General features: G+C 38.0%; 1 protein-coding gene across 1 annotated transcript in view; it reads left to right on the top strand.

Annotated features, from left to right (window-relative positions):
• Positions 1–2513: 2513 nt before the first annotated feature.
• Positions 2514–27299, top strand: part of gabra3 (gamma-aminobutyric acid type A receptor subunit alpha3) — an 81413-nt gene continuing 56627 nt past the window's right edge. The window contains exons 1-2 of the mRNA XM_066714825.1: positions 2514–2633; positions 14988–15102. Of these exons, the coding sequence (XP_066570922.1) occupies positions 15017–15102 (86 nt within the window). The 5' untranslated portion in view covers positions 2514–2633; positions 14988–15016. The remainder of the gene's footprint in view (positions 2634–14987; positions 15103–27299) is intronic.

Raw genomic sequence — 27299 nt, 5'->3', positions numbered from 1 at the left:
TCTTATAGCATAAAAGTAGGTTTTGTGACAATAAATTCATAATCTCTGAAAATAAAATATACTGCTGTCAGTGATGTCAGCAATGAACGAAACTGTTGATGAGGTTGTTTTATTTCTTTGTCTAACCTTTCACTGTACCCCTGTGCTTTTGTGCTTTATAATGCTTTGGATTTGTTTTTACCAATGAATTATACAAAGAAGACCTCATGGAATAGACAAGAAGCCATAAATGACAGTAATTCCTTATTATAACACATGCAATTTCAGAATGTGTATCTTCCACAACTGCCTATCATTTACTTACACTGTTTAAATTATTGAATAAGAACCCCAGTGAAAAATACATTCACTACAGAGCACATGGGAATGTCTTCCAAACCTAGTTATATATAAGCTTTGTTTAATTTATAGCAAAAGTTTAATTGGTCATTTAAAATGCACAAGTCTTTCTGAAATAGAGGATGTGTTGTATAAATCATTAGAGCTGCATGTTTTTTTTCTTTTTAAATGCAATAAGTTACACCACACTGGGTATGATGTTTTTCAGCATATAGCTACAAGAGACTACAGTATTGAAATACATGTATCCTTAAAACGTAACACGTTCTGAGAATGTTAGATACATTTCATTTTATTGCATTGTACATTATTGTTTGATATTCTGTAACCTAATAGATGGTTTGCTTTATAGAATGAATTTGATATAGAATTGTATAAACGGTTCAACCAGTACTTACATCTATACATATCAGATACAAACAAGAACATCAACAGCAAAAACCTGAAGAAAATTAAGTAAGTAAGTATGTAAGTAATGTATTTGTTATCTGGAATAAAATCACCAATAACAACCGTAACGTCTTTCAGATACAGTGCCAAGCCAAGATATTTTTGCTGATGATTCCTCAATAGCAAAGTATCTAAAAGCCCTTCTCCCAAACTCAGTGTATATTGCCCACACTTAGCTCAATATGGCTTGAAGTCTAAACTAGTAAGACACTGTTTCCAGTTATTAAGAGTTAGAATGAGATGGTAGCTTACTTATATAACTTTTTACAAAAATACACACCAGTACTTAAATTACAATGATGAGTAAAAGACTGAAAATTAGAAAGAAATAATGTATATATCCAGAATAGACTTACAAATCAAGCTGCTGAACTAAATACTATTTTGTCTCAGTTGGGGACCTCAGTCTCACAACTATATAGCCAGGGCTACTAGATATCAGCTTTTCTATACAACAGCTTGTTATAATGCCACTGCTGTAAAGGATTGATTGATGCAAAAAACACACAAATCCAGAAGTTGGCAACAAAAGGATACCATTGAAGGTATTAAATGTTGCCTTTAGACTAGATAGAACTGGGAAATGTCAGGGAACTGGCCCATTTTCTAAGGAAATATAACATATGTCTGCCAAAATATAATTCCAAATGCTATTTAGTCAGCACAAACTGAACCCAATATCATAAAGACTTCCTCCAAAACATATAGGGTATAGCAATCCTTTGTGAGCTATATGGTGAAATACTAGTTTGTGAAAACTAGGTGTGCAAAGAATACAATTTGATTCAAAGACCGTGAGGTTTCCCAAAGACTGGAGATGTTTGTAGCGTAAGATTGTGCATGTTCAGAAATTGTTGCGGCAGTTCATATTGTTAAAGGGGAACATCCACAGTGAGAGCACCTAAAAGTTTGGTCTCAACACAAATATTTAGGAATGGGGAAACACCAATGATCCTCAACTACAGACCTTGAGCAGTTTGACAGTTTTTATAGGTCACTTTACTTGTTAAGCCTGCTAAAGGGATTACATTGGTTAAATTATAAGTAAATAATCAGTCCAGTGATATAATTAAGAGCTCAGGAGGAAAGATAACCATATAGTACTCAAGCACCAGAGCTGAGGAACACTGAGATACAAGAATTAATGACTCCATAACTGCTGTAATGTTTCTAATTATTTAACAGTAGCTTAAGTGCATAACAGGCTATAATGCATATTGTATCTACTATGAAACCACAAGCCTAGACAATATTGTACATCCTAAATCCTATCCCATATATTAAAAAAGGTTTCCAAATACAAATTAAGCCTAGTCAAATGCTTTGTTTTTAAGATTAAGTTATTGAACTGCATTGTTTTGATAATATCAATCAAGTGGGTACATACACATGGATGACAGATGGGCAGTTTTAAAACATGGATAGTTAAAACAAACAAACAAACGAAAAAAAAGCACATGGCAAAGAGGGGACCCCAACCAGAGCACAGCATAAAATACGTGGCAGCTTTGCAATGCAATGCCGGTAGAAGCGTGTCTTGTCTAGGAGTGTCCCCAGCAAGATGTGATCCGCGGCGACGGGAATTAAACCCTCCTCCAGGGGCAATTTTTGCTTCCAACCACCACCAATCTGCGTGGGGGAGGAGGGGAGAGAGAGGGGGGGTGGATCGTGTGCAGGAGGCAGGGTTTCCTCTCTCATTTCAACATCTTTACCCAACACTTCAAAACGGACGAATCACAATTTGCAGACAACATTAGTGGAATACATCCAAGGCGCACACAGCAGTGTAGAAGCAGCAGCAGTGTCCGCACCAAGGGGGGACAAGACAAGACAACTTGTGTCCGGTGAGGATGTGTCTGTTTCTGTGTCCGCAGCTGCCTGGTTGCCATGGAGCTTGATGCTAATTTGTAGCGGAATGTGCTGTAAATTCAAAGGACCGTTTCTACATGCATGTGGAGGACGCAGACAGGTTTTGCCACGGCAGACTTGGTGTCAATACCATGCACGGCAACATTTCATTCACTGCCAACACTATGCTGGCTGTTATTAGTATGTGATGCACGTCATTGTTTGCAGGTTTAACAGGTCTCCTCCAATGATGAGCTTACAGGGATGTGCTGTGGTTCCCAGGGCATGTGTTGTTCAGTGTGCACAGATTTAAGTATATATGAATGCATAGCCCCGAAAAAGTGAGTATTCGTTCGATTCTGACAATGAGGTTTTGATAAACCCTCGTTCCTATGGTAATAATAATATTGATCGCCGGTTATATTGAACTCTTGTATGTAAGATGTCCAGTTTCTGTCATTAGCAATGCGACAGTGGCGTTTTATGTGCTGGGTTATTTGTGTTGGTGTAATAAGGGGTCATTATTTGACATGCTGTTGAATTGGAAGAGAGGGGGGACAGGTTCTCCAAGCATGGCTCTAGATCATGGAATTGTTTGGTGAAATGCGCAAAATGATCAGTCTGGTATGTAAATGTACCTTGGTGTAGCAATAACCTTGACTTCAAAAAGAAGGAAAAACTTGATCATCGTTTGAATCGTGTGTTTCAAAGATATTTATACCATTTAAGAAAGTAACTAAGGAGCAGCTAGTACACGATTTGTTGCATATTACATGTTAACTTATAATGAAACACAGCAATGGAGTTTAGGATTTCGACCTGTCCTGTATTTCTAGTAAAATCCAGCTAAAACTTACAATACCCAATGTGTGTGTGTGTGTGTGTGTGTGTGTGTGTGTGTGTATGTGTGTTTACATTTAGGAGTATTCATTACTATGATTATGCTGTTTTAATGGTTTGGCATGTACTAGATATAATGCTAATCATTTTGTTTCCTGCAATTGTGGGTCACAGTAGACCATGGGATCAGATTTAGATTTAGCCCCTCAGTAATCATGGGGGTGTTATTTCCCTGGACAAATCACAGATAACAGCCTGCCAAGCTGGAGTGGAGCCCTGCAGTTTTATTATACATTTATTAACCTTATTATTTAGTCTAGTTGCATGCTATTTTATAGGAAACCCAAAGTAAGCCAACATGCTAAATGGTGATGTGTGTGTGTTATTACTTTTATTATTTCTTAATACATGACAGTTGTAGCCTATGATCCTTTTGAATACACGTATCTTTATCTTTTGTTGACAATCGCGTAATGTAACTGTGAATTACTCATTGCTGAATCGTGGTTTAACATGTTTAAAGAAACAAACAAAACGCCAAAACAACAACCTTGCAGAGATGACGTCACATTTCCAGTTAATGTCCTGAGACTTTATGATTCTGTTTCAAAAACATTGCGTCTTAAAACGTGTACAATATTGCATCTGTATTTATTTTGCTATTAAGCATTACATTTCAATTTAATTATATTTACAAAAAAAAAAAAAAAAAACTTTAGCTGTTTTTAACATTATAACCTTTGAAAAATGCCAATAGGCTATAGGTGTTTCAAAACATATATCAAGAAATCTAGAATTTGCTCCAGGTTGAACATGATTTTTTATTTCCTGTTTTAAGATGGACAGTTATCGATATTTGTGATTTATTCCACACTCCAAGTACAACTGGAGAGGTAACTTGTCTTTGGGCTTTGCAATGACTGCCTGTAGTTTGAGTTGTTCAATTTGTAAATCAGCAAAACACGTTTTGAATTCCCTAGTTCCCAATTATCAAGAGCTCCTCAAAAATACTTAATTGTTCTATAACAAACCTTTGTTCTAAAAGCAAACGGATAAATTAACTAATGAATGTTCGTTTAGTTAATTAATTAATTAATGTACAAATACCATTCCTATCAATTACAAATCAAAAGTGTATTTGTGTTATTACGTCCAGTCATTCATGTACACAGAAATGCATAAATCACACGTTTCCTGATATGAAAATATAAATATATCCATACTATTAATCTACTTAATTTCACAATATTTATGGTAATTGTGTCTCCTATATGAGTTTAATAGCTTACCTCCAGCAGATGTTTACCTATTCAATACAAAGAGCAACGAATAAAGTTTGATCTCTCACAGTTTTGAGCAGTGTGCCTCTGGTTCAGCACTGAAAACTTTAGTTTTAAGTATCCACCCGGAGGGCCTTATTCCCAAAGGAGGTTAGTCTTTAATGATTAAAGGGTTTTAGTGACTCTGCAAACCACTACTTTAAAGGCACAGATACACACGATTGTTGAATATTTCAGTACAGTGTTGGACATACCTGTTAGCAAAGGGTGTACAGGTGGCCAAAAAACGTAATCTAATCTTTTAGTTGACTTGTTTGACTGTCTTTTAATCGTAGGGAAATATGATATGTTTCTTCCTTCTAACAGAGGGACTGTATACAGAACAAACCAAAGAAAACCATTTACAAGTAAGATAGAAAAACAGATTACAAGGAAGCCTTGTTTTACATACATTTTGATAAAAGTACTGCAGTCTTGCATCCAAATCAGGGCACAATCAGAGACCATGAGAGTTCCCATTCTTAATGGCATTTTTCTTGGTCAGGATTATTTTAATATAGGAGAAAATGTTAATGAAGGGATATTTCTAAACCAGATACACATAAGAACATAAGAAAACCAATAATTTGTTTGATAGTAGCTTATTGATCTAACAGTTTAATCAAGCCGTGTCTTGGGGGATCCTTGGGAGTCAACTTCAACAACATACATTAGCAGATTGTTCCAGACACCCAAACTCTCTGCATAAACCTGTCCATAAGTGTCCTTCCCACAGACATGTTCCATTAATTATGTTTTGCTTGATTACCCACAGTAACAGTACTAACTTGTCAACTCAAAACACCTCTTTGTAGATTATACATATTAGTTGGAATCTTTAAAATACACAAAAACTTGGCAAATCCAGTACTTTTTTTCTCACAATGCTTGAAATTAATTTTCTTCCAGTATTTCGTGTTTTCTACACTCAATGTATAAATAATTTGGAAGGCTTCCATAGCGTGACTGTCACTTGCCATAACTGTGCTAACAGAATGGAAATTTCCCAGGCATTTCAGCCATTGAAATATCTGAGTGTTTTTCACAGTTACAGACTCTATAGAGAATTGAAGCCAAGGACATATTCACAGTTTAGTCAACAATACACCATTTGCAAACATAAACAGTTTGAAACCACAGTGGACATATAGTGCTCCACCATGACTCAGCATTTCTTTATCGAGAGAAGTTCTATCTTTCATGATTAGAATAAACTGGATAACAATATTGTGAGGTGCTCAAACCATGTACATCCAGCTTCTGCAAACTCCCTTCAAAAGCCAGCATTGAAATCATACCCTGATAACGTGTGAATACGATTTAGCAGAGCATATGCTTTGATTTTCTTGTTCAGTGAGTGAGTATAGGTTCTTGTCTCCCTGGTTTATGTTTTAAAAAAACACCCCCCACACACACAGACAACTGCCTCCACTCCCCAATAACTGTCAATTACGTTTTTGACTGTTTCAGTTCAGCGTCTTACCTCTAATGTCATGCTCCAGATCTGTTATAGTTCTAATGGAGAGCAACTGAGCTCTCATTGCTGATATTTTTTTATAAAATATAATTACTCTATGATTATGTATCAATGATTTGTTATATTAAAGCAACAACAAACATAAGGATGTAGGAGCCTTTTATCTTTGCTGAATAGTGCATGAAAAGGTTATACAAGTGAAAAGGCAGGAAAAGTTGGCCATCATGGTTGAATGGAAATACGAAGAGATAACAAACAAAAGACTGCAGTGTGAGTTAGTAAAATTTGTGAGCCTTTTAATGCTGTTAAATTACTGCAGGTAGAACACTTTTTCTGTAATGCTGGGGCTCTGCAAGGGGTCTATGAGAAGTGGCCATAGCACAGAACTAATGTGAGCCAAATGACACTATATTGCTCCAGAACACCTTCCAATCATTGTAGCGAAGGTACCTTTATTATGTTTGTTTTCCCACCATGCCGGTTGTTCAAATGAAGTGGGATCATGGAATAAGACAAGTGTGAATCATATTGGGGATGAAGTAAAAGACATCCGTTGCATATCACTTCAAGCTGTTTGAGGGTTTTATGAGCTGTGGGCTCTAGTTTGTTAACTCGCACCAGGTGCTGTATGTTTGCGTTCTTGTTACCTGAGGTTGAGTAGATGTGCATGGACAGGTAGAATTAAAAAAGAAATGAATAGCAACAAGTCTTTGTTTTTTCTGCGTCATGATTACAACCGGTGAAAAAAGCCTGCAGCTTGGAAGTTCTGAAACAGATAAGAGTTATGTCATATTTCCAACATTTTTTTTTTTTTAATGACTATGTGTTTGCTGATTTCTCCTAGTGTTGACCTCTCATGGAGTACTTTGCCTGTCTTTACTAGAAGTGATAAAAGCACATCGTTTTTCACGCTGACACATATACATTAGGCCAAACTGCTGATCTGAAGTGTCATAACATCTCCGAGGTGTTTAAAATGGCTCGAGGGAATCTCATCTTCCCTTGTATGATAACCAGCCCTTTTCCCTTTATAAAAAAGTCTGCACAGTATTGTGAATGCATTATTGGACAGCCTCCACACGCAAACACAGGTGGTTAACGGAGAGGGAATATGGGATCCCTGTTGTTCATTAACTCAATGATGCCTTGAGCGTTTAACCTTCTGCGTGGGAGTTTTATTATTACATTAATACCTCCGACTGTGGTACAGTATATATGCACATTGCACAGTACTGTCTGCTCCACAACGTGACTGTTAATGAAGGAAAAAGAAAAGAACTCCCCTGTAAAACTGGGTATCAGTCTAGCTTCAGAGCTAATCTTAACGGGCTCTGGTACTGATGCAGCAGATCAGGTATTCATAATGCAACACAGATGGAATTTAACAGGAGAATCTGCAAGGATGCTGATGTTCTCATGGAAACTACCTGACATGTTATGAGCTGGAGTGTCTCTGCTGCAGCGGTAATGTAATGTGACTTGTTTGGCAGGTGATTGATGGTATTGATAGACCACGAGTTTCTGTTGGTTCTGTAGCGCCTTGTCTTGTTTTTTTCCACTCGGGAGATGAGGTGCTGACATCTCAGAAGACCAGCCTTCTCCCTAGCTTTTGTAAGAGGGGTGACATCTAACATTTGAAGTCATTGGGTCTGAAGTAGTCATCCTGTGGGTGAAAGTGAGAAGTGTCTGTATAGTTACTTGTTTCTTTTCTGGTAACTTGCTCTGAATGAGTTGACTCGTGATACTGTGGGGAAAGCTTTGTTGTTTTTGTGACACATAAAATGTCAGGCTTGTACTCACTTTTTTTTCACAATTCTGGCCATGCTTGGCACTGTAGACATCTCTGTTCAGTTTTGGAAACCTGCTGCTATTTAAAACAGAATGATCACTTTCAGTCATATCTCTGAGTAACTATACAAGAAACAAGTAACTAAAAAGACACTTCTCACTAGCAGCCACAGGATGACTACTTCAGACCCAATGACTTCAAATGTTACTGATGTCACCCCTCTTACAAAAGCTAGGGAGAAAGCTGGTCTTCTGACATGTCATCACCTGGAAACAACAAGACAAGGAGCTACAGAACTAGCAGAAACTGTCTGTCTCTCTGTGACTATCTGTCTCTGTCTTTTTTATGTGTATTATTTTTAATATTGATTTTGGTGTCAATGCAATTGTATTCAAGTCAGAGGAACAATCATATATATGTCTACTTTTAAAACGTATATTTCTACAACATATTGCTTTTTCCTCCCAAGCAGTGGCTTTTTAAGAAGTGTATTGGAGAAAATGTGAAGAATCTCCTTTTGAAATAAAAAGCTTCAATGGCCTTTCCCCTTTGCCTGCTAGAACTCGAACATCTTCTGAGCACTCTTTAACTGGAGCTGGAGGGCTGTAGAGGATGTCTAATGTAAATCTCTGCTCTGGGGTGGAAATAGCCTTTTGGTATTTAAGTTTGGGTCTGTTGCAATATAAAAATGGCTCTCTTGAGGTCTGTTTTAATATATATAAAATGCAATTTTCGATTTCAGCTTCAAGCTGCTTTTACTGTCTTGTTTGTAAACCTCATGCTGTTTAACATTGATATCAGTGTGCTTATTTATATTGACATAATAAAAACTTATTTGATTTACACACATTGGCCAATGTATATTGTGAGTAATATGACCCACCAAAAAAAGTCTACTTAATTTGTATTAAACCGAAAATCAACTGACATTTGATTTACTATGATAGTGTTATCTTACTTAATACAATAAGTAGTAAACCCATATGTTTAACACTTGGTATTATGAATTAATGTCCTAAACAAAGTTAGCACTTAAATAAATCCATAGGGAAAGTCTACTCTTATTACCTGTCATGTAGGCAATACATTTCTCTTATTGTTACTACTTTGGTAATCTCAGAAGACCATTCAGACACCCAAGTCTCATGTCTTTGCCCACTGTGCAGGGAACAGATTATTGTAACCTTTTGTTTTTGTCAGTTTTATTGTGCCTCATATCCTCCATTTCCTTGATTCAGTAATATTGCAGCATTTTGTTATGCCCAGGAAGAATTTTAAGTTCAGGAAAGTGAAATGAAGAAAAGTATCTTGTATAATACGCTGAAGACTTTTGTGTTTTTAGCAGATTTATTTTGCAATGGTAAAAGTTGTCTATGTTCTCTTCATTATTTAGTTGTAAATAATACATGAATACAGTTTCTGTTGTCAAATATGAAACTGAATTAGATTTATCTTAAAGGGAGACTACAGTATGTTACTATCTGGTGGGATATTTTTATGATGGGCCATTTTCTGTTATGACTGGCCAACCTTTTTATTCCCTTGAATAGGGAGTTAGTTTTAAGACTATAATAAACAGGGTACTAAGATGAAATAGTATGTGAATTGTATAGTTTTTTTAATTTACTTTCTACTCTGCTGTTACTCTTGGGTCTGGTTTGACAGACCCAAATTAGCACTAGTCTTGAACTACCCTCAATAAAATGGCAGTGGTTAATCCAAGACTAGTACTAATCTTAAATGTTTCTTGCATTTGACACAAGCTTAAAAGAAGGCATACAGCATTTTCAGTTTATAATTATATATTGGGACATTGTATTATTATTATATAGGTATTCTTAATGGTTAATGATTATACCAATGCCATTTCAAGATTTAAGATTTAAAATGCTAAACTGATTTTAAAAATCGATCAGGATAGCATTTTGTGCATTCACCACTAAGACACTTTCTTCTTTAAACAACACATTCACTTGTCTCTTTGGTAGTTTTACAAACCGTTCTCATTAGAAAAGAAGCATTTAATAAAGTTTGCACTTGTTGTTTTCCCCAGTAATTAGTCCCCTGATAATAGGTTGTTTTGTTGGGTAATTAGTTTAGTTGTATGTCTTTTGCAAATTAGGATATTTATTTGGACACTTAAATATTCAATGAAAAAATGCAGTTTGAGTAGGTTATAATTAAAATGTGAATGGCATGTAGATTGTTTTTGATGATTAGGAGGTTGTATTGTTTTTGCTTAAGGGTCCTTTTTCACATGTTTTGTTTTCACAGTGAAATACATTTAAATGATATAGCCTACTTCTCATATGGTCACTGCAGATCATTGTAACAGGCTTATATATGCATTTTAATACTGATTTGCTTCATTTTGAGTATGTTACTTCAATGGAAAGAGCACTTCTGTAGTTTTCCATTAGGGTAATTACAGCCAGCACCCCTAGAAAGCAGCAGCTGAAAGTTAAAGAGTGCCTGTCGAGCGAATGTCAATTTTTTTCTGGGAAGATCATTTTCCTTCTGAGAAATGTTATAAAAGGACATCCGTAATCTTTGAGTAACAGTTATTATGTGAAGGGTTTAGATTTACCTGTATTACCACCTGTCAGATGCATTTAATTGTCTGAGGGAATGTGTATTCAAGATGGGCATGTATCTAAAATACATTCTTTTGTGTTCAATTTCTGGTTTTGTTTAGTTTTGAACGCAGCAAGTGCTTACAAAACAAACTCATCATTTATCATCTGGGCAATCACTAATAGCATCTTTGCTGAAAACATGCTATTGCACCGAGGGGTCATCTCTGGCTCTTGAGGGGATGCATTGTGTTGACATTTCGGTGTTTCACCTTGCCTGATAAGTACTGTTAATTCCCTGTGAATGTAGGCCTTTTCAAAGAGATCGGATTTTTGCAATCAATAATACATGGTTTATTAAACAAAACAAAACCTAAGCAAGCCCTGATCCACCAAAGTTCTGCCTTTTCAATTGAATAAGCACACATATACACAGATTATACACATGTACATCTTAACAGCCATATGACATTTTGATGTTAAGAATGAGGTACATTTATGTATTCTTTCAAACCTGCACCTTAGATACTAATACCTTGATTGAGAAATGAAGAAGGGTTGTTCTTTCCAAGCAGATTGCTGGTTCCAGGCAGCATGTGATTTGATTTTTGATTTTTAATACTGCATCCTCACCTGGTATGCTAATTTGTGCATATCGTCCTACCTTCTGCATTAGAATTACTTTGTCAACGTTTCATCCTCTGTGCTGCAGTTATTTTTAGTTGAAAGTTCATGCACTCTGTCTCTTCTGGATCCAATCCAGGTTGGGCTAGACAGCAAATTACTGTGAATAGGAATAGATAGGTCAGCAAGACCTGCAAAAAATTCCTGTGGCTCTGCACCAGATGTAGTTTATTCGAAGAATGTGACAAAGCTGGGACATGACTAAATAGATAATGGTTATTGAGCTGATGTTTTGCGATCTCGCCTTAAGACCTAAATGGCCAGGTAATTCATATTGTTGGATGTGCTTTTTAAAGCTACTTATGAGTGTCCGTGTCATGTCTCAGGATTATTGGAGAAGAAAGGCTGAATGTTAACAATTAACTGTTTTTATGAACAATGCAAGAGTCACAGATGTGTGTCTCTGTGTGTGTGTGTGTTTATTATTTATTGAGTCTATGGTATATGAGTCTACAGTAGTGATTAGACTTTATTTATTATGTTTTTTTCAATACAATTTTAAATGATTTTGTATTCAACATAGAGAATACTGCATATCGGGATATTGGATATAGGATATACATTCTACAACTCTCTATAAGGAGTAGTTAAACTTGGAATACGACCAACTACATCAATGGAGGATTAGAGCAATTAACACCCCAAAGTAGGCGTATTGCTGGTTGTGAAAATACACTAAGTGCCATGAAAATGCACACAGTGATTACTTCAGAAAGCAGATTGAATGACGTACAATAGTTATAATCTTATCTGGTCCTAGAAGATAGCAGTCCTACTAGTTGTGTAGGTAACTTGGAAGACTCTGAAACGCTAGTAATTTAGACCACTTAAGTCAGTGATTGATTCAGTTAAATCATTAGGAGGTCAGATACAATGATGGCCTAAAGACCCTGGAGTGAATATCCCTGGCATACACAAATAGCTCTGGTGAAATTCGTGCAGGTGAGTAAATAATCCAAAGAGACGTGGATCAGGCAAGCCATTCTCAGTCTAGGTATGTTAAATCCGTGGTTTTATTTTTTTATTATCAGTGCTTTCCAGATGTGGTTTCAGTTGATGTATATACACCTTTGAAAATAGTTCTGCCTTGGTAGTTTTTTTACTTTTCCGTTCTATTTTGTGGATTTTAATGTTGGACAACCTATCCCTTTCTACCGCATCAGTATTGCTCATTTTTATTTCTATAGCAATTCTCGATTTAAAACAAGATCAGAGCTGAGTGAGACTTCATGGTAGGCTATATGTAACCAGTATCTCTTCATGTACAAGTGTAACATATGTTTCATGGTATTCATATCATTGCAGTTTCGGTGTTCTTGTAATTGAAAGCATTGACCTAAAGATAATCAATGGTTGATCCTTGACATTGTTAATCAGTCCATCACACTGTACTGTTACATACATTAAAGACAATTCTCATGATTATGTTGCCCTCAAATCAGGTCAGATGTTCCCTCTAGCCATTTGTTCAGCTGAAGCATAACCAAGTTATTGTAGTGGGCGTTTATTGTATCTCAGGTCCTTCAGAAATGGAAAATCTTGACTATTAAATTCTTAAGGTTTTGGCTTATGGTAATATTCCAAGTGCTGTGTTGCAAAGGCTTTGTGGTAAATACTTATCATAAATATCACAGCCGTGACTGTCTAGTGAGCAGAGATGGTGTCATGGCCAAAGGGACTGCACAGCTTTTGTATTGCATTTGCTGGAATGATGATTAGAAGGACAGAGATCTATAACACACAATCTGTTGACCTCTGACACAGTACAACAATGGAGCAGAGAGGGCCAGTGGTGTACTAGATTTATGAGCCAGCTATAGACTGTGTACACAATCGGAAATCCATTTTGTTTTCAGAAATACACACCAGCTATGTGGGGCATACAAAAAGGAATATTAAAATGAAAGTGTGTTCATGTGTTATGCTTTCAATAGATGTGTGCTTGTATAGATCAGTAGTCCCAAACTTTGCCTTTTTAAGTTTTAAACTACATAATTAATACATGCAACAAGCATGGTTTAGGGAGAACAGATTACATATCATATCCAACTATGAAAATATTCTTAAAATTGTGGTTATTACAGATTATTTAACACATATATGAATGCCATTCCTGGGTTCATATTTGTGACACATCTGAAATGTATTTCTTACAATGTTTAAGGCTGTACTTTCTCTCTCTCTTTTTCTTCTGAATGCATTTTTTGCTGCTTTGCTTGCTTGTGTGTTTGTTTTCTCCTAGCAAAGAGTTGTCAGGTCTGGCCAAACCTCTATCAGTCATACCGAAGTCATAATTCTGATGCCTGGAATCCTGATTACTCTTAGGTTCAGTACCGTGAAAGTAAAATCAAGCAGAAAGCTCTTGAGTGACACATTTATGATACATGATTTATGTAAGGAACTAAAGGCTATGTAAGAAACCAAAATTGTGGATAATGAACAAAACTGACTGTGCATTTCTGCCTGAAGAATAAACCATTCGATAATGCATATGTTAATACAAACAGCTATTTAACAAACATATACATTAAGACCGTAGTGGACTACACTTGTATATATTTAGTTAAAGAATAAATGTGGTAACTATATATTTCCGTACTCCTGTACCTCCATATGCAGCTGTAAGTACGGTATTAGAATCAGACCGAATTAAGTTTGCTCAAGTGCTTCTACATGCCTGTAACAATGTCACGCTTTCGTTTTTACATGAAGCAAAGCCACTGAAGTATGTATTTACTATTCTGTATACGAATACTTTTATAGTCGATTCTTGCAATTAAACATTTCTTCTGGATCTCGGTATATACATATCTGCATGTTGCTGCGTTGTTTTTATTTTTTTCCGTCCTATAAAACTGCTGCTTAACAGCCAGCTCTAACCATTAAGCCTGTTAACAACACATTGCAAAGGCTTGCCTATTTGTTCGAGCTTTAATGACCTTTGGAGAAAAGAGGCAGCTACACACATTTCAGTTGCATTACCTCTAACTTGGATTTCTGTCTAAGAGTTCCATGGAAATAAAAATTAAGATTGGACCTGCTGTTTTATGGGTGTTTTTCTTCTCTAATGCAGCTTTTGAGCAAACAGAAGTAACTTAAACAAGCTATTTCCCAAACAGTTGCTTGCTCTTCATGCTTCATGCAATGACTAATGGCATTCACCATGGGTGTTTCCATCTATACATCAGCTTATTTGTGCTCTAAGATTAGATGGATGCCACAACTGAATAGTTTTAAGGGTATGCAGGAAATATATTGTGATTATAGCCAACGTCAAGATTTGTTGTTTTAATCTGTGTATTAAACATTCATCAATGCATATAAATCATCACTCTAGACACCCCTATAATTTCACAACAACCTTTTATTGTATATTTGGTTTGTGTATTGTTTTTATTTACTGTTATTACTTACCGTAGATGCTTGTCTAAGATCATAAATAATTAACACTCAATTTCAAAAGGTTTCGCTGTAAATTAAAACTACAAGGGGCGACTTGGGTGTGTTAATTTATGAGGCTACTGTGAGGCCTGATGTATTTTTCAAAGTGCTAATGCTCTGCTTTTAAAATATATAGATCTAATCACTACTCCATTAACCATGAAGTGCCTGCACACTTGTCTCTAGGCTAATATGTCTCTCTCCCCCACCCCCACTGTGTGCTACAGGGTTTCTGACGGAGGGAAGGCTGTGAAATATGGGGAGCTTGATCAAAAAGATTACAGCACCCATTCCTGGCCTTTGGATTTTCCTGATGGTGTTTGCTTCACTGGCACAGACGGGGTAAGATATCTCATCGTTTCTTAATTTTCAGATTTGTATTTACATTTCATATTTGTATTATTTCGGATGGGGGCGGGGGACTCGCAGGCTACGGTTTCTGTGAATGCGGCGTTCATCAATAAGGTTCTATGAAGTGAAGTCTTCCGATCTGTAAATGTAATTTTGATCCGGGCTCTGTTGGGGGAAATGCGATTGCAAAAGTGCCACGAATTGGATTTCCATCGAAATGAGGGCTCGGATACAAGAATGACTCAATAAGCCTGAAATGACTTTAGCTCTCAGACCTGAGGGACATGGAGACGCAGCTTATCCGAGATTGCCTGTCTTGTAACAATTCCAGTCAGCTCTTACTTCACATTAGCAGATTTGTTATTTATTAATTATTGTTAAAGACCTTTAAGCTGAAGTTAGTCGAGTACAGGTGTTAGACTCTTTTAACATGTGTGGAGGCATTTTCAAGAGACCACTTTTTAAAGAGTAAACAATTTGAATACTACTCAATCAGTGTGAAAATTCATAGGTGGCTCCCTCTTTTGGGCTCGCGACTAAGACTCAACAATGTTCTCCTGTTGACAGCTTGACTGTTAAGATCTTTATTTCAGCCATGTGAACCCACATAAGCCCTTATATGGACAGTTATCATTTTTAGATCAATTTGTTATCAGTGGGGCATTTATTATTTAAACATTACATTTTTGACCTTGCATGATCTCTTTTTTTTTTTTGGGTGGTCTCTTGGTCTGTTACATCAACTTAAATTATTATAGTGCTCCTTTACAACAGCTTGACTTCTGAAGAGTCGCCACACCAACAATTCCTGATTACAAACAACAACAACAACATTTCAGAGTATTGAAAATGTTGAAAACGGAAGGAAATAACACAAACTTACCAGCCTTATAAATGAATGGATATCTGGTATAAGCTGCATTTACTGCCCATTCATTAGTGAATTTAATGTTGCTTGTGATGGATTTTCTCTGACTGGCATTTTAGTTTGGCGTGTCATGATGTTATAACATTTCACTCTCGTTCACGGCATTTCCAGAAGCCAAGAGCTTCACTACCACTGGCTACACCAACTCAATAGCTTTGCATGAAACCGGTGGAGCCACAGACTATGTGACCTTCTCCATCTGTATGAATGTACGTATGGGGAGTGCTTTGTGTGTGGTCTGCATACACATTAACTGTAGATAATAATTATTCATGTCGTGTGGCTTTAACAGCTACACTAAGGGAATCTGTCAACTCAATACATTGATTGGAGTCTCCCTATGACTAAACCAATCTTTCAAGCAATACAAGCAAAGAGAGAGGGAGGGGTAGAGAAGGAGAGAGAGAATTCAAACCTATAGTACATGCACAACATCCAGCAATAAGAAAAATAACAGAAAAAAACTTTGGTGGCAGTGATTCATTTTATACTGTCAGCACAGCAGGAAAAATTGACAAGATCTGATTTAATGTAACATAACAGAGTCGGGTCTCTAATATGAATGACCTGGAGGTTTTGGTTTATTCATCTTTAGAATAATTATATATATATATATATATATATATATATATATACAGTGAGGGAAAAAAGTATTTGATCCCCTGCTGATTTTGTATGTTTGCCCACTGACAAAGAAATGATCAGTCTATAATTTTAATGGTAGGTGTATTTTAACAGTGAGAGACAGAATAACAACAACAAAAACCAGAAAAACGCATTTCAAAAAAGTTATACATTGATTTGCATGTTAATGAGGGAAATAAGTATTTGACCCCTTCGACTTAGTACTTGGTGGCAAAACCCTTGTTGGCAATCACAGAGGTCAGACGTTTCTTGTAGTTGGCCACCAGGTTTGCACACATCTCAGGAGGGATTTTGTCCCACTCCTCTTTGCAGATCCTCTCCAAGTCATTAAGGTTTCGAGCTTGACGTTTGGCAACTCGAACCTTCAGCTCCCTCCACAGATTTTCTATGGGATTAAGGTCTGGAGACTGGCTAGGCCACTCCAGTACCTTAATGTGCTTCTTCTTGAGCCAATCCTTTGTTGCTATGGCTGTGTGTTTTGGGTCATTGTCATGCTGGATTACCCATCCATGACCCATTTTCAATGCCCTGGCTGAGGGAAGGAGGTTCTCACCCAAGATTTGATGGTACATGGCCCCATCCATTGTCCCTTTGATACGGTGCAGTTGTCCTGTCCCCTTAGCAGAAAAACACCCCCAAAGCACAATGTTTCCACCTCCATGTTTGACGGTGGAGATGGTGTTCTTGGGGTCATTCCTCCTCCTCCAAACACAGCGAGTTGAGCTCGATTTTGGTCTCATCTAACCACAACACTTTCACCCAGTTCTCCTCTGAATCATTCAGATGTTCACTGGCAAACTTCAGACGGGCCTGTACATGTGCTTTCTTGAGCAGGGGGACCTTGCGGGCACTGCAGGATTTCAGTCCTTCACAGCGTAGTGTGTTACCAATTGTTTTCTTGGTGACTATGGTCCCAGCTGCCTTGAGATCATTAACAAGATCCTCCCATGTAGTTCTGTGCTGATTCGTCACCGTTCTCATGATCATTGAAACTCCACGAGGTGAGATCTTGCATGGAGCCCCAGACCGAGGGAGACTGACAGTTATTTTGTGTTTCTTCCATTTGCGAATAATCGCACCAACTGTTGTCACCTTCTCACCAAGCTGCTTGGCGATGGTCTTGTAGCCCATTCCAGCCTTGTGTAGGTCTACAATCTTGTCCCTGACATCCTTGGACAGCTCTTTGGTCTTGGCCATGGTGGAGAGTTTGGAATCTGATTGATTGATTGCTTCTGTGGACAGGTGTCTTTTATACAGTTAACTAGCTGAGATTAGGAGCACTCCCTTTAAGAGAGTGCTCCTAATCTCAGCTCGTTACCTGTATAAAAGACACCTGGGAGCCAGAAATCTTGCTGATTGATAGGGTATCAAATACTTATTTCCCTCATTAACATGCAAATCAATTTATAACTTTATTGAAATGCGTTTTTCTGGATTTTTTTGTTGTTATTCTGTCTCTCACTGTTAAAATACACCTACCATTAAAATTATAGACTGATCATTTCTTTGTCAGTGGGCAAACATACAAAATCAGCAGGGGATCAAATACTTTTTTCCCTCACTGTATATGTATGTTTATATATAAACTAACATAAAAAAAGGACGGACAGCAGCAGGGATGGAGAGGGGTTATATAGTTACATAGTTGAGGTTCAAATGGAAACAGAAGTCTTTTCTTTAGGTGTTAAATATGATAGGCGAAACGATTTATGGATAGGGGAGCATTTAAATGAAATGTCCTTTTACTATAAATAGCAATGGAGGCAAAGAAACTGATTGTTTGGTTAAGGAAATGACAGTTTATATTGGTCAGCAGCAACTGTCTGTAAACCCTAGATAGACAAACTTATACACATTTTAATGGAAAATGTAACTAAGACATCGACTGAAGTTTGTTATAAAGCAGAAGATAAATCCATCCCTTTTTTCCTTCCTGCTTGAATTTTTAAAATATATATAATATTGCAGTCATATTCTTTAAATCTTAGACGAGTTCAGTTTTATTTGGCAAACATAGTTCAAAAAAAGAGCCACAATAGGAACAGAATAAACTACAATTTAAAAAATAAGCTATATTTTTTAACTCTTTTCCTGAACAACCAGATGTTTTATCCCAGCAGTCCTAAATCAGATTTTATTATTTAAATTTGAGGACCAAATTGTCTAATTTATATTTAAATTATATTAATATTATTTATAATGTATATTTTTTATTTATATTCATATTATTTATATTTTCTTTTTTATTCAGCTGTTTATCTCCCCCCCCCCTTCGTGTCTGGTTCTTTTGAGTCAATAATTCTACCCAAAGGGGGGTGGGCCATTGCTCGTTACCACGGGAACTCAATAATGCATTGTCAAACAAAACTGCCTACAGGTTGTCAGTCAGGAAGACCCCGCCTAGTACAGCACACAGTGACTCAGCCTCTTTTTGCCTTCTGACTCAAGAATATTAAGACTGAAAATTATTTTTAATATGAATTCAGTGAATTGAGTGCATTGCATTTTATTGATTGCTAGCAAAGTGCTGGACTAATTATTAATACTTGTGTTATTAATTTTGTTCCTCACGACATGGGGCTCTGTTTCGTGCAGCTTGTTAGCATTTGTTTTCATTCTGTTATTATTTAAATATATACTTTCAGTTATATATATCTGTTATTGCTGTGAAATAACCTCCTTTTGTTTCAGGGCTTTTTTCAGTTTCAAAACAGACAAGAGCTGTGAAAAAAAAAAAAAAAAAAAAAAAAAAAAAAAAATCTTCTCAGCCTGTCTGACTGCCGCCCAGATCCCTGCTGCTAAAGGGGCTCCTTTCCTGGCTTCAACACCAGCTATAGTCCGCAGCTGTGGCTACAGCTTTGGGATCTTGCTCCCCATTTCTCCCAGCTTATACTTGTTCTCTTTGCCATACATGCCTTGAGCAGCCACATTATTATCCCTACTGCTTGCAGTGCGACTATATTGGCCTGGGTGTTGCCGGTACCACCTTGCTACCCGGTGCATTGCGGTGCTTTGCCGTGCTTTCTTGTGTACCATGGTGCACTTCAGTACCAGCCCAGTGTAGACTTGGTGCACTTAGGTGCAACATGGTGCAACTTGGTGCAGGACAGCAGAACAACATTGGCATATTTAGTGCATTTCTGGTGTACTATAGTACAGGAAGTTATCTAGTGGTGCAGAACCTCCTGCGCACCACACCTGACGTTTCGGTTGTAGTGTCAAAGACCATCCTGGTGTCCACAATGGCCGACGCTGATTGTCACCCACATGCAGCACACTACTGAGCTTGCTAACAGGGCTGTTTCTGCTCTTATTATTACTATACACACTGATAGTGCATATAGCTATCTATCTATCAACATATTGTGAGGCAGGTGGGTGGACCTGGGAATGAAGGAGGGACAAGAGACTGAGTTGCGGTGTAAGTAGGCGTAGTTGCCATGTTTTATTTTAATGAGAATAATAGACCCTCTTTCTTCCTGTCCTCTAGGGGTGTGAAGGAGGTGTGCTGGTCAAAGCTGTGCTCCCTCTTGGGGTGCCAGTTCCGATAGGGTTAGTGGTCCAGACAAGGTGTAGAGCTCCTCCAAGGTGGACTCCTTCGATGCTGTGAAAAGGTAACAGCAGAGGTTAGCCAGCACTAACACAGGGAGAGTGCAGGGGCTGCTTATATAAGCCTCATTAGGAGAAATGCTGTCGGCTGCCCCTTGTTGGCCTGTAGCATCTCTCCATGGAGCTGCAGCTACTTGATGTAGGGGAGCCTTCAGCAGGCTGAAATTGTGAGCTGTCCAGTGCTGAACCTGCAGATGGTTCCTGCTGGAGCCCACTGGCCCCTGAACGGGATGCCTCATGGTTTTAGGACTGTCTGATTCAGTGGTAACCACCATTCAGTCAGTGAGAGCTCCCACCCCGAGGCTGACTGGACAGAGGACATAAGCCAGTCACCTGCCCTATGGCAGTGTTTCTGCAGTTCCTGCCACTCAAGGTCTTCCTAGCAAACAACACAATATTGATTAGCAAAAACTTGAAAAACTAAAATCTTCAAGGCAGATTCAGTATCCTTGTATGAGCATTATTCTGCAATATTCTGTTTAAACCATCTCAGCAGAGTTTGGATCTGCTTAATTTTAGTTATTTATAAAGTTTAGTTCTCTTTTTTTACATTTGGGTCATATGTTTCCAAATCTTACTAATCATTATATAGTGCATGCACTGCATTTAATTCAACGGGTCTTTCTCAAGAGCATGTGAAGGGAACTGCTAATAACAGCACACAGTTTTGCTGTAGGCGCCGTGTGTTATTTGGTGGACTGAGTGACAGAGGCATACCCTTTAGTGAATTGAGTCTCAAGAAGCCACAAATAGGTTCTAACTACTAGATCTTCAAGGTTGACTTGAGGCTCCATAATGCAGAAAATTTGTCTTCTTGATGTGAATCAAACCAATGTGAATTCTTATTGGATTTAAAGCAAGCACTTTCCATCATGAGAAAGAAGAAAACAGCAAGCACATAAACAGCATCCCTTAAAGGTCCTTATAAATAAATCTTATTAAGCAAAACACTGCCAAGCTTGAACTTGCGCAAGTTTCTGCTTCATTGTGACGTACAGTTTATCTCAAGACATTTGCATGGAAGCTGTAAATGTAAGAGTACAACCATAAATTATCTTTTGTTTTCTAGAATAATCCCCAAAAAGCTCAGTCATATATCTTTCATTCCTTCACTGTGTTTCTCCACCACTGCAAAGCTCTCTGACCAGGTTTCCTGAACACCATAGAATACCATCTTTCTGTTCAAAATGAAATCTGCTGCAGTGTGCAGGAAAGAGTTGTTGCAAGCAGATCTCCTACATAAGCTGCTGTCATTACAGCATGTTTTCACTGTGGAAGTCACCGGGCTGGGCGGAATGGTTATTTGAACACAATTCAACATGGAATGACAAGAGGGGCCATTTCCAAATACAAACACCAGCTACAATACTACTGCCTTTTCTTTGAAATAGTTTGACTACAACACGGGTGTGACACACAATCAGCTGCTACAGTGGGGTTACATCTAGCCTTCTTTATGTATGTATCGTCTCAATACCCAGCTGTTCTCATTAACTCCCTGGCATTAATTATTCAGAAACTGAGAGGAAGTACGGTGCTTGTAACAATGTGTGCCTAATCTAAATCATGGTTAGTTTATTGCACTATGCAGGATAGCAGCTTGATGGCCCGGTACTTGGTCGTTCCCCAGCAGGCATCTGATTTTTCTCTGCACCTCTGGTGTTCACCGCATAGGAAGCCCTGGACGATTGTTAATAGAAACGGATGCCTATGAGCTGAACAAGAGCATTGACCTTCAAGATCTCAGCTGGGTTTTAGGCTAATCATAATTTTGTCTGCAGATCCATCTAAGGTACAATACATCTTTTCTGGAGCTATTTTGACTTAAATTGACAGTTGACAGTTAAGTTGTAAGTATCTAATTCAGGAACATGTTGTTAAATCAGTGTGCTTGATAAGAAACAACGTAAGCATTTTTAAAAACTAACATGAACCTAGAAGTAAATTAGTGCTAATGAGCACTATTCTGCATTCCACCCAGGCATTTTTCTGGACAATTGTTTAATTTTGGCATTTACTGTGAAACCCTTGTAAAAATGCTGTTTGTTGTTATTATATGTCACTTCCAGCCAAGGTAAAGCAGTTCAGAATAATTGTGAGGAAAGAACTTGTGGATGTAGCTGCTGGTTTACAAGCATAACAAACATGTGTAAATTTAAAATACCTCAAACTCCACATTTACACATTTGATGAAAGCTGTTTGAAATATCATCCTCAAATGGTCATTCCATTCTGAAAACACAGGAAGGACAATCAGCCTTTTGGGTTTATTTAACAAAAGGTTCCGATGGTTTATTCAGCCACTTTTTTTTTTTAATGATATATTTCAAGGGAGAAAATAAGAGTTCCCTTCTGCCTAGTAAGCTTGGGAATCAATTGCGTATAATTTCCCATACATATACGAAAATTCTCTTGGCTACTTAATGCAGAGTTTCAGGTATATATTTCTTAATTCTGATACTAGGATTAAATAGTTCAAGATGACTTATAAACTGCTTTTATTAGAATTCTCAGGAGGGGTGAGTTTGGAGCGAGCTTGCGACTCAACAAATCAATCTTGCTAATTAGGCTCCTATTGTTACTTACAGCATTTGTTCTTCCATCTTGCAACAAGTTATTAACTTGATTTTACTGAAGATTTATTAAATAAAATGACAACACAGCAAGCAAGTAAGCCAAAGATTAGTGTTATTTATTCTCTTGTTTTGATTGGTAATGTGATTTGAACATGGCTTTTCTTGAGTTTTTTTCCTTTTCTTTTTTAAGTGTTAGATTTATTATGGGCTGTCTGCGATATGGTTTCAGGGCACATAGCCAGACATTTCATTATGATTTTAAAGCAGTCTATGAATAGCTGCTTTTTCTTTGTCTTTCATGAGACTAGGGAAAAGGCCTCAATTCCCCATAAACTTTTACCCTATTCAAATGATTTTTAATATTTTTTTTATCACCATTTAATGGTATGTAAAACACATTGTAAAGAAAAAGAAATCCAGAATCTCTCTCTCTCTCTCTCTCTCTCTCTCTCTCTCTCTCTCTCTCTCTCTCTCTCCAAGTTTCAGTACTTGGTTGCAAATCCTTTGCAGTCAATGACTGCCTGAAGTCTGGAACCCATAGACATCACCTGATGCTGGATTTCTTCCCTGGTGATGCTCTGCCAGGCCTGCACTGCAGCTGTCTTTAGTTCCTGCTTGTTCTTGGGGCATTTTGCCTTCAGTTTTGCATTAGAAATCAAAACAAACCAATCGGAGAGATTTGCAAAAACATTAGGTGTGGCCAGATCAACTATTTGGCACATTCTTAAAAAAGAAAGAACGCACTGGTGAGCTCAGGAACACCAAAAGGCCCGGAAGACCACGGACAACAACTGTGGTGGATGACAGAAGAATCCTTTCCCTGGTGAAGAAAAACCCTTCACAACAGTTGGCCAGACCAAGAACATCCTCCAGGAGGTAGGCGTATCTGTGTCAAATTCTACAATCAAGAGAAGACTTCACCAGAGTAAATACAGAGGGTTTACCACAAGATGGAAACAGGAATTGGATGGATACCAGATTATAGTTTGTCAAAAAACATCTAAAAAACCCTGTACAGTTCTGGAACAACATCCTATGGACAGATGAGACAAAGATCAACTTGTACCAGAATGATGGAAGAGAAGAGTATGGAGAAGGAAAGGAACTGCTCATGATCTGAACATACCACCTCATCTGTGAAGCATGTTATGTCATGGGCATGTATGGCTGCCAGGGGAACTGGTTCCCTTGTATTTACTGATGAAGTGACTGCTGTCAAAAGCATCAGGATGAATTCTGAAGTGTTTAGGTCTATATTATCTGCTCATATTCAGCCAAATGCTTAAAAACTCATTGGATGGCGCTTCAAAGTGCAGATGGACAATAACCTGAAGCATACTGCGAAAGCAACCCAAGATTTTTAAAGGCAAAGAAGTGCAATGTTCTGCAATGACCAAGTCAATCACCTGACCTGAATCCAATTGAGCAGGATTTCACTTGCTGAAGGCAAAACTGAAGGCAAAACACCCCAGGAACAAGCAGGAACTAAAGATCGCTGCAGTGCAGGCCTGGCAGAGCATCACCAGGGAAGAAACCCAGCATCTGGTGATGTCTATGGGTTCCAGACTTCAGGCAGTCATTGACTGCAAAGGATTTGCAACCAAGTATTGAATCTCACAATTTAATTAACAATTTAATCTACACTAAAAGAACATCCTGATTGTTTCCTTTCAAATCCATTGTGGTGGCGTACACAAATGATAACATTTGTGTCACTGTCCATATATTTATTGACCTGTATATATACACTACCCTTCAAAAGTTTGGGGTCACTTAGAAATTTACTGTGCAAAAGTTTTAGGCAGGTGTGAAAAAATGTTGTAAAGTAAGAATGCTTTCCAAAATAGACATGTTAATAGATTATATTTATCAATTAACTAAATGCAAAGTGAGTGAACAGAAGACAAATCTACATCAAATCCATATTTGGTGTGACCACTCTTTGCCTTCAAAACAGCTTCAATTCTTCTAGGTACACTAACACAATGTCAGGGATTTTGTAGGCATATAGTCAGGTGTATGATTAAACAATTATACCAAACAGGTGCTAATGATCATCAATTCAATATGTAGGTTGAAACACAATCATTAACTGAAATGGAAACAGCTGTGTAGGAGGAATAGAACTGGGTGAGGAACAGCCAAACTCAGCTAACAAGGTGAGGTTGCTGAAGACAGTTTACTGTCAAAAGTCATACACCATGGCAAGACTGAGCACAGCAACAAGACACAAGGTAGTTCTACTGCATCAGCAAGGTCTCACCCAGGCAGAAATTTCAAGGCAGACAGGAGTTTCCAAATGTGCTATCCAAGCTCTTTTGAAGAAGCACAAAGAAACGGGCAACGTTGAGGTCGGCCAAGGAAACTTTCTGCAGCAGATGAAAGACGCATCATGCTTACTTCCCGTCGCAATTGGAAGATGTCCACAGTGCCATCAGCTCAGAATTGGCACACAAGGAGTTGGGGATTTGGTCAGAATTAATGGTCTCCTCAATGCTGAGAAGTACAGGCAGATACTTATCCATCATGCAATACCATCAGGCAGGCATCTGATTGGCCCCAAATTTATTCTGCAGCATGACAACGACCCCAAACATACAGCCCAAGTCATTAAGAAGTTTCTTCAGTGTAAAGAAGAACAATGAGTCCTGGAAGTGATGGTATGGCCCTCACAGAGCCCTGATCTCAACATCATCGAGTCTGTCTGGGATTACATGAAGAGAGAGAAGCAACTGAGGCTACCTAAATCCACAAAAGAACTGTGGTTAGTTCTCCAAGATGTTTGGGCCAACCCACCTGCTGAGTTCCTTTTAAAAACTGTGTGCAAGTGAACCTAGAAGAACTGATGCTGTTTTGAAGGCAAAGGGTGGTCACACGAAATATGGATTTGATTTGATGTAGATTTTTCTTCTTTGCATTTAGTTAATTGATAAATATAATCTATTAACATGCCTATTTTTGAAAGCATTCTTACTTCGCAGCATTTTTTAACACCTGCCTAAAACTTTTGCACAGTACTGTAAATGAAATTAGTTTGAATAGGAAATATAGCAAAATGAATAGGAAATAGTCATTGACAAGGTTAGAAATGATGATTTGTAATTGAAATAATAATTCTGTCCTTCAAACTTTGCTTTCATCAAAGAATCCTCCATTTGCAGCAATTACAGCCTTGCAGACCTTTGGCATTCTAGTTGTCAATTTGTTGAGGTAAATCTGAAGAGATTTCAACCCATGCTTCCTGAAGCACTTCCCACAAGTTGGATTGGCTTGATGGGCACTTCTTACGTACCATACGGTCAAGCTGCTCCCACAAGAGCTCAATAGGGTTGAGATCTGGTGACTGTGCTGGCCACTCCGTTATAGACAGAATACCAGCTGACTGCTTATTCTCTAAATACTTCTTGAATAGTTTGGAGCTGTGCTTTGGGTCATTATCCTGTTGTAGAAGAAAATTGGCTCCAATCAAGCACCGTCCACAGGGTATGGCATGGCATTGCAAAATGGAGTGATAGCCTTCTTTCTTCAAGATCCCTTTTACCCTGTACAAATCTCCCACTTTACCACCACCAAAGCACCCCCAGACCCTCACATTGCCTCCACCATGCTTGACAGATGGCATCAAGCACTCCTACAGCATCTTTTCAAATGCTCTTCTTTGTGATCCAAACACCTCAAACTTAGATTCATCTGTCCATAACATTTTTTTCCAATCTTCCTCTTCTTAATCTTTTCTTTTTATTGTCCAGTCTGAGAAATGGCTTTTTCTTTGCAACTCTGCCTAGAAGGCCAGCATCCTGGAGTCGCCTCTTCATTGTTGACGTTGAGACTGGTGTTTTGCGGGTACTATTTAATGAAGCTGCCAGTTGAAGACCTGTGAGGCGTCTGTTTCTCACACTAGACACTCTAATGTATTTGAGCTCTTGTTCAGTTGTGCACCGGGGCCTCCCACTCCTCTTTCTATTCTGGTTAGAGCCAGTTTGCGCTGTTCTGTGAAGGGACTAGTACACAGCGGTGTACGAGATCTTCAGTTTCTTCGCAATTTCTCGCATGAAATAGCCTTCATTTCTCAGAACAAGAATAGACTGTTTCAGAAGAAAGTTCTTTGTTTCTGGCCATTTTGAGCCTGTAATCGAACCCACAATTGCTGATGCTCCAGATACTCAACTAGTCTAAAGAAGGCCAGTTTTATTGCTTCTTTAATCAGCACAACAGTTTTCAGCTGTGCTAACATCATTGCAAAAGGGTTTTCTAATGATCAATTAGCCTTTTAAAATGATAAACTTGGATTAGCAAACACAACGTGCCATTGGAACACAGGACTGATGGTTGCTGATAATGGGCCTCTGTACGTCTATGTAGATATTCCATTACAAATCAGCCGTTTCCAGCTACAATAGTCATTTACAACATTAACAATGTCTACACTG

Source organism: Amia ocellicauda, chromosome 10 (genome assembly GCF_036373705.1).
Source record: "Amia ocellicauda isolate fAmiCal2 chromosome 10, fAmiCal2.hap1, whole genome shotgun sequence".
NCBI lineage: Eukaryota > Metazoa > Chordata > Actinopteri > Amiiformes > Amiidae > Amia > Amia ocellicauda.
The sequence above is the reverse complement of the archived record's forward strand: the minus strand, read 5'-3'. Positions and strand labels throughout refer to the sequence as shown.